The following is an 8,726-nucleotide window of genomic DNA, read 5'->3' on the forward strand; positions in this document are numbered from 1 at the left end:
CTGCTCACTTTTACTTTTAATACTTAAGTAGATTTTGTGTTAGAAATTTACTTTTGATACTAAGTACAAAAATATCAGATACTTTAAGACTTTTACTCAAGTAATATTTTTAGAGATGACTTTAACTTTTACCAAAGTATTTTTATGATAAGATACTTGTACTTTTACTCAAGTATCACTTTGAGGTACTTTATACAACACTGGATTCAACAGCATCGATTGCTTTCTTTTACCCTTCCTGGCAATGAACAAAATGTACATCAGAATATATTAGTTTRACCTCAGACTAGAAGAAATTGAATGTGTGACAAGAAAGCTGCAGCCCATACAGAAACGAGCTGTCAGTCRGCGATTGATGCGAATAAAAAGTTGCAGACAAAAGTAGTGTTATGTGCTCATCAAAGCCCAGCGAGTCTCGCTCCGAACAGCCACTGTGACAGCTCAGTCGTGACATTTAATGTGTGTGAGCGCACATATGTCTTAAAGCCACAATGGAAAGGCCTTCTCCTCCATCTYTGATGTGAGATTCAGGGTTTACAACACGAGCCAGCTTTCCAAAACAGCCTCCCTGGAAACTTGGATGCTGGCTGGAAAGAAAWACTACATAAAAGCAGTTTAAAGTTGCCCACCATGCACACGGAACCACGCAATTCAAATAGTTTAGGCCCTAGATACATGTTGAAACATTCTCATCTTTTCTATTTTTTATAGTAAAAGTTTTATTAAATTTCTCTGTTCTTAACTAACAAGACAATATGTGTAATTAAAAATTAAATACTGTGGTTATGGAAGTATATCCAAGGTTCTGTCATGCTTTTGTTTTTATATAGTTTTTGAATATCATTATGCAAAAGAAAAAGAAAAAAAAGCAGGCAGGTTTCAGATGAAATGGGAGTTAAAACAAACAAAAATCCTGAATATTATCCTTTCAGTAAACAACCGCAGAAACTTTGTTCTGATTTATGTATTTTACAAACGAAGCCAGCCCTTTCATGTTTGTCCTTACCTTCAACCTTCGGCTTGGTTTCAGCTAAACGCTCTGCAAACTTCTTCTTAAAGAACAGAGCCTGCAGTCTCTGCTGGTAGTGGTCGATCCTGACGAGGGAAAACAAAGAGGTTAAAAAAAAGAGGAAACGGAGGCGGGGAGAAGAAGAGAGAGGTAAGTTACATTTGTCTTCAGGGGAGTGGAACTTCAAAGCTGCAAGTCAACCAATCGTGCAAACCTCCCTCTCACTTTACACCGTTTCACCATCAACTAAGAGAGCGCTCATCAAAAAGAAGTGTTTGACTAAAAAGGGAGCGAGRTGTTCAAAGAGGGTCAAAGGATATTAAATGGCAAAAAAAAAAAAAAAAATCTCTGATGTACTCCTGAGACCAAAAGAGATGTGGTTAAAAAAGAATGACGATGGACAGGAGTACGTTTCACCTAATAACCCTGTAAAAACTGCAGAGGGCAAGGTTGGGGATAAAATGGACTTTTACTAAAATGTTTTCAACCGTGACCACGGTCCTCCTGGGGCATTTAGAACTTCTGTCCTCAGCTAAATAATGAATCACACAGCAGCTTGATGTTGGTTTTTAAAGATTCCTTTTGAACAGACACCTGCTCAGCTTTGAAAAATATTTAGAGCTTAGATGCAGATTTAATTCCACATAAAACCTGCATATTTCTTCTAGTGTTAAAAGGTCTTTTTTAATCATGCTGGTGTGACATATTTATCAGAYTTTCATTTTATTTTCAAACTTTTCAGAAGAGAACCCTGTAGAGAAAAAGAAAAAAGGAAATTGTGTACGAGTACACCTTTTAGGCTCATTTCTCTCTGCTGTGCTTCTACAAAACCATTCTAATAAGCTCTAGATTACACACACACCCTTCTGTTTCACATTGTATTAAACCTAAAATCTGTAAAGTAGGTTTGAAGCATTAAAAGAACAGCTGCTTAGAAAAAAAAGGTTTTATTCCAATGTTTACAGAATTTTAWCTACCTTCATCCCTTTCACTTAGAAACTTCCAGGTTATAGAAAAAGAGAATTAAATGCACAGTACCCCACAGCTGGCTCTAAACACATTACTACATTAAAAACACTAGGAGGAGCCAGAGAAAGCTCATTTTTTATTAACACRTTCTCCCATTCAACACTGACCACTTCAAACCAACATAAAAGAAATGTACTTTAAGCAGTAACCAGGTTTTACCCGACTCAAACAACAGAAAAGAAAGCGCATCTATGAGATAACACAACTGCCAGAAAGAATTGTATGTGTAGAGTCTAAATTTGTACATGTAAGTCAATAGCTGTGCAAAAATTTTGATTTGTACAATAAATGTGCATAAATTTTATATTTGCATTCATGTAAAATCAAATATGTTTTCTGTGAGAATACGAGTTTAAAAGTTACAAATACAAGTTACAAAGTTACAACTTCAYAACATTACAAGTACGAATCACAAATTTACACGTGCAATTCTTTCTGGCAGTTGTGTTATCCCATACGCAGCCGCCACTGGATGCAACGTGCGTCATGTCGTGTGTACCTGCTCATTTCAAAGAGGAAGCGGTCGGCCCGAGCCATCCTCTCCAACTCGTGTTTGTGCTCCTCCAGGAGGTCGATGTCACTTTTCTCCGGGACAAACTTGAGCAGCTGAAAAGATGCGAGGATGGATTTAAACGCTGTGTTTGCAACAGAATGCTATGWGACAAACTGTGACATCCAATGAAAACATGTGATAACGACATTGACTCTCAGAAACTCTATATTACATTGTTCCAAGAATCTTTAGAAATGCCTGCGATATTGTGCTGCCTGACTGAAAAACAAGAATTGGTCCGTATTACGTTAACTTGCCTTTCAACATAAAACAAAGCATTGAAACAAACCTGCTCCAACATATCTTTGGCCAGCTCCTCTCTCTCATCCATCTCCAGTATTGCCCTTTTAATTTCCTCATTTGTCATTTTTAACCTGAAAATAGTAGGAAAAAAATGCTTCAATTAAAAAAAATAAAAATACACAAGTGACAGTGATGCTCTAGGGAGCACTGCCAGCTGTTTTCAGTGCATCTGATCAGCGTTACGTGTGCCGAGTTACAATCAATAACAGCATTGTTCGTCTGAGCATCAAAGCTTCATTGACCATCTGCTGACCCTATTTGGGTCAGGGTCATTCGCCATYGACACGAAAGAGTTCAGGGAGCGTGCGGCTGTTTTGTCTGCCGCACAAAGGGCTCAGGAAGCCTGCTTATTGATCTGTAGAGTGGGGTCAGCGTTCAAACTCTCTGAAGGGTCCCGGACCATCGCCGTTTGGAGGTTTGGACGGGGACCATATTGCAGAGTGGATCTTAAATGRTGACAATTGATTCCGGTTCAGATGTAGATGGAGCCCCAGGGGGGAAAAGGGGTCAATTATTTGTGTCTTTTACGTGGCTAAACGTGAACAATGATAGCACTTGAATGTTTAATAATAGTCAGAAATGACTGCTGAGAAGGACCTTTTAAGACACTTCCTCTCTGGGACAACATAAGAYGAGACTGAAATTGATTTTTTAATAAAATGACATTTTGTGTGYCAAACCTTGTGTTTTTCTTTGTGTGCTGTTGTTTTGAAAAGCAGGAATAAATGAAAATATATTAAATAACTTTTTATCTAGAGTTTATACTGTCTGCATTAAAACAGAGTCAATATAACTGCAAGAAAACTTCTCAATGGGGAGCTCTTACTTTGAAAGGAGGATGACACAGTTCTGCGCACGTCTGCCATCAATAACCGACAGCTCTTTGACCTTCCTTGTGCTGACATATATGTCATCCATAGAACCTGTCTCTTTCTGTGAGAAGGGGGGAAAACAGATTAAGTTTAAAACTTATAATAATATGTTCACATAAAATTGAGTGCATCCACTGTATCCTGTCCTCATTTGTCTGCAGTTTATTTACTACTTTAGAAAATGACCCTTTCTGAGATATGAAAAGGTGTTAATGTAGAATATTTAATAATCAAACTCAAGGGAATAAAGCTAGTTGTTGAATCGAGCACAGGTTTAGAGGATGGACGAGCAGCAGATCTTTACCTGTAGTTTTTGCACAGACTGCAAATATCATGTGAGAGGTTTTGGTTTAAATGTCACAAAAATAAATAAATAAAAAAACCCAAAGCAGAGTCATTGCTTCAAACACAAAGCAAAATGCCCCGTAAACATCTCAGGGAAAGACTTGAAAACTTGATCCAATCAAAACCTGTGGTTCAGTTTTGTTACACTCACACAAACGTTGCATTTCAATTTTCCAAAGTGAAGAATTGGAGGCTGAGAAGCCTGTTTGGGGCTGCATGWTAAAACACATTCTATTTATGGTCCAGGCTGGTTTCCTGCTCGCCAGAGAACTTTCTTTTTTGAGGTTGTTGGGTATGACATATGCGAAACAGATGTGGATTGTAAAAAAAGGAAGGAAAAAAAAAGTATCATTTTTCCACGTCCGTGTTGACCTGGGGTGTCTGGCAGTGGGGTGAGGTTGGCAGCAGGTTAGGGGGACAACTCCCATCCATCATAAACCAGCTAAAGCTCTCTCTGCCCTCACACTGGAGCTAATGCTGTCAGCCTTTATGCATCATGAATCAATAGAACTAAAAGAACTGGAGCTTAGAATAGAGCTTAAGCTTTTCTGACAGGTATTAAAAGGACACTGACTAAAATGTTCATAAGTTATGGCTGCACTAACATTTACATTTTTTCTCATTCGTTTAAAACTAGAACCTATGACACCAATACGGGTGGTTAAGGGGTTGTTTAAGAGGCGTGGTCATGTATGCGTTGAAAGATGAAAGTGAACAATGTGCTGCTCATTTACATAAAATCATTTTCCGAATTAATGTAAAGTGATGACATTTCATTAATTGCAGACTACTTTATTTAAACAGTTTTTTTTAAATTGTTAACAGTTTATCCAAGCATTTCTTTCCCTAAACCTTAAACAGTGAAAGATATGTTTGGTAAAACTAACTGGGTTCAATATTCATTTTTTCAAACAATTATTAATACACTGCCTGACCAAAAAAAGTTGCCACAAAAAAAAGTCACACTAATATTTCATTGGACCGTGTTTCGCTTTGATTACGGCATGCATTTGCGGTGGCAACCTGACCATCTGCAGCAACCCAGATCATAGCTCCATCTCCATCTCCATCTTCTTCCACTTATCCGTAGTCGGGTCACGGAGGCAACAGATCCAGGAGAGAAACCCAGACCTCCCTCTCCCCAGCGACACTTTCCAGGTCATCCTGATGTTACCCCAAGTTGTACCCAGGCCAGAGAGGATAAATAATCCCTCCAGCGAGTCCTGAGTCTCCCCCGGGGCCTCCTACCAGTGGGACATGCCTGAACACCTCTAAAAGGAGGCGTCTAGAAGCCATCATAATCAGATGCCCGAACCACCTCAACTGACTCCTATCGACGTGGAGGACCAGCGGCTCTACTCCGAGCTACCCCCAGATGACTGAGTCCTGCCACCTTACGAAGAAAGCTCATTTCTGCCTCTTGTATCCGGGATCTCGTTCTTTCAGTCATGATCCACGCCTCATGACCACAGGTGAGGTTTGGAACGTAGACAGACCAGTAAATCGAGAGCTTTGCCTTTCGACTCAGCTCTTTCTTCACCAGGACTGACTGAAGCAACGCCCTCATTACTGAGGACGAGGCCCCAGGTCATAGCGCTTAGTTAAATCCAGGTGGACACTTTTTTTTGGCCAGGCAGTGTATTTTCTACTAATTGTGTAAATAAGTGTCTGATGTGACTATTTACATAAATTCTCCTGTTTATCATAAATGTTGTACAAAAACCATATAACCAATAAACACAAAGAAACAAACCAGGACCACTAAGGATTTTAACATTTTGTCCAAAACCATTTGGACATGTCAAGACCCAGGAGCTTCTTGGCGGAAGATGGCCGCCCTACAACTACTAAATGAGTTTTACTTAACTATATAAATTAAAGCTTAAAAAACTCCCCAAAAAACATAAAATTAGACTCAACATTCAATATGCAAGCTAACAGCTCTTTCTGCCTGCTGCAGTGCAGAAGAAGMGGTGACAGCCGCAATAAAAGTTCAGGTAAACGTGATCATGTGAACTCACYTGTTTGAAGGATTGGTTAGTTAGCAGGTCCTGCCCAGGCATTTGGAGAGTGCAGAAAGACAAAAACAAAAAAACAAAAAAAGAACATTGAAAACACATGCAAAGATGAGCATTTAAGACTGGAAAAAAAAAGGATGGCAGCTAAAGCAAAGAGCTACAGCTACTGTTTGCAAACTACAAGCTGAAGCTGGGAAGCTTTCAGGAATACAATCTACAGTCTGAGTCATCACGAGCTCGAAGAATCAATAAGAAGCTGAAAGATGAACACAAACAGTTTCCTAGTTTGGTTTTTRTCTCCTGAAAGAGGCTACAAGTGTTCCATTTGTGCAATTGTGATTTTATCTGCATTGATCTTGACACAAAATGAAGCTAAACAATAAAGCGTGATTGAGGCAGCTACTCCTACAGAGTGCAAATGTAAACAACAGCCCATTTGGAAAGAGAAACTTTTGAAAAGAAAATATGCTGTGTATAAGCACACCAAACATGTCCTGTTGAATTTAAATTGAACGCAGCTCCTGCCAAAAGGAACAGAGTTGTCAAAGCCAGGAAGATGTTGGATTTTTATGTGGCCATATCCTCTGGGACCTGTGTTYAATAGTTTTGTTGGGCTGATAAAAACCTGCTCTGTCTGAATAAACACCTGCAGTAAATCAATGTCAGAATCAACCTCAAATGACCCATTCCTCTTTAATAAAAGCTTACGCCGAGTCGTGACTATAGACATCAGACGCCGCTGAAATGTGGCTGTAAAAAGCAGGAGTTCAACTTCATAGGCGGTGCACTTCTATTTCATGGAGTCTTAAAGGCTTCGTTTTAAACTGTGATTACTAGAAACCAATTAGAGCAAATTAACACTCCACTTCAACAGTTTTTTTTGCACATCTGCACTCAATTTTGCTGCATCGCAAGTGTGCAATTAGCTTCCAGCAGAGAGGAGAGTAATTGCTATGTGTTTGTCACTGCAAGAAGGAGACATACTGTCATTATTCTATTAGTAAGTCCAAGGTTCATCATTATTTCCTGGACAGTTTATTACATTTTGTTTGTTTCAATAAAGTTTTCTCAGCGTCGCACCGACTCATGAGCTCATGAAGACTCGAGATCAGTTTTCAAACAAATGCTCTGTAGATACAAGTCCAAACTACAATGAGACATTCAGCAGTGAACAGTTGCTCATGTCAGCCTGGAGATGGATTCTTAGAAATCTAGAAGGTTCTTCTAAAACATTCCCCACTTCCTTCAGTGCACACAGTTCAAGAACTCAGAAACAAATCGAGCAGTTTCCTTTAGTGCATCAGGAAAAACAACAAACCCATTCACRTATCTCAGACTAATTAAACCCACTGAAGAGTTCAGACCTGTTGTCTCTGATACGCTGAAAACATCTTCTCTATGTCCTTCAGGTCGAGAATCTTAAAAGCTCTCAGGTCATCGATGTCGTTCCAGATGGTGCCATTGATCATATTCTGAAACGGGACAAACATACAGCGAGAGGTTAACATTCAAATCTTGCCGAGGAATAAATCATGTAACGAGCAGATGCTCTAATTTTAGGTTGAAAAACAAAAACATTTCAAGGACCCAGGACTTCCTTTCAACTGCTTCACTCGTGCTACGTCCGAGCAGCAGGTTAGGGAAGTATTAAGCAGATGTTGTGATGCAAAAAGAGCACTTTGAGATGGATAAATTGTACAATTAAGCCCTTGAAATCAAAACAAAATGCTTCTCCAGATGCAGGACATAATAACTTGTACTAATAAACTGTAGCCAGAGGCAGGAAGTGTAATTAATATGAGCAGTGAAGGTGATGATTTTCATGAAACTCATAATAATGATTTACTTTCATCTCAGCCATATTTCTTACCACTAAGAATCCATGTCTTGATTTTGTTTTCTTTTTAAAAGCAACTTCAAGGATATAATAGAGTAAAAAGTTGAGTCTAAATCTTTACATCTCATATCATCGTAACATAGCTCGTCTTTTTAGCTCAAACTCTACATTTCCCTCACCTCTCCAAGTTTGGCCCAGTTGAACGACTTGAGAGGATGAGAGGGCTGAGGGATGGACTTGGCGCGCATTGTGCTCAAGGAGTTGAATGACGAGGGCATAGGAGGAGGCGGAGCTCCAAAAAGGGGAGGGGCACCGGGCGGAGGAGGCGGCCCTCCTGGCGGAGGAGGCGGCGGCGGAGGCGGCGGGCAGCTGAACGGCAGAGGAGGCGGCGGTGGCGGGAAGCCGCCCGACATGGGCGGAGGAGGCGGAGCCATGGGGGCGCCGGGAGGTGGAGGAGGCAGTGAAGACATATTGCTCTGCTGAAAGACAAACGAGACAAAAGTCAGACAAGTTATCTCATAATCGCTTCATCCTGTTAAAGAATAAGTGAACGACGACAAAAATTAATATTATGAAGTTGACTGTAGCTTTCAGAAAGGTTTGTAGAGTGCATGTTCACATCAAATACCATGTTACTACGCACAAAAAAGTAGTTCTAGTCTTTAAATTCACTCAATATTTACAGATTTGGGTGGTACAATTGCAGCAATGAAATATTAGAGGGTTTTATATTTTTTAGTGGAGATAAACCAAATGAAAA

At 39.8% G+C, this 8,726-nt stretch overlaps 1 protein-coding gene across 1 annotated transcript in view; it reads right to left on the reverse strand.

The window, feature by feature from the left end:
* Positions 1-8,726, reverse strand: part of daam2 (dishevelled associated activator of morphogenesis 2) — a 94,829-nt gene that overhangs the window by 12,830 nt on the left and 73,273 nt on the right. Inside the window, exons 14-19 of the mRNA XM_014010227.1 lie at positions 8,146-8,445; positions 7,494-7,601; positions 3,721-3,827; positions 2,881-2,965; positions 2,538-2,644; positions 1,007-1,095 (exon numbers count right to left, since the gene is read on the reverse strand). Coding sequence (XP_013865681.1) covers positions 1,007-1,095; positions 2,538-2,644; positions 2,881-2,965; positions 3,721-3,827; positions 7,494-7,601; positions 8,146-8,445 — 796 coding nt within the window. The remainder of the gene's footprint in view (positions 1-1,006; positions 1,096-2,537; positions 2,645-2,880; positions 2,966-3,720; positions 3,828-7,493; positions 7,602-8,145; positions 8,446-8,726) is intronic.

Source organism: Austrofundulus limnaeus, unplaced genomic scaffold, assembly GCF_001266775.1.
Source record: "Austrofundulus limnaeus strain Quisiro unplaced genomic scaffold, Austrofundulus_limnaeus-1.0 Scaffold2, whole genome shotgun sequence".
Taxonomy (NCBI): domain Eukaryota; kingdom Metazoa; phylum Chordata; class Actinopteri; order Cyprinodontiformes; family Rivulidae; genus Austrofundulus; species Austrofundulus limnaeus.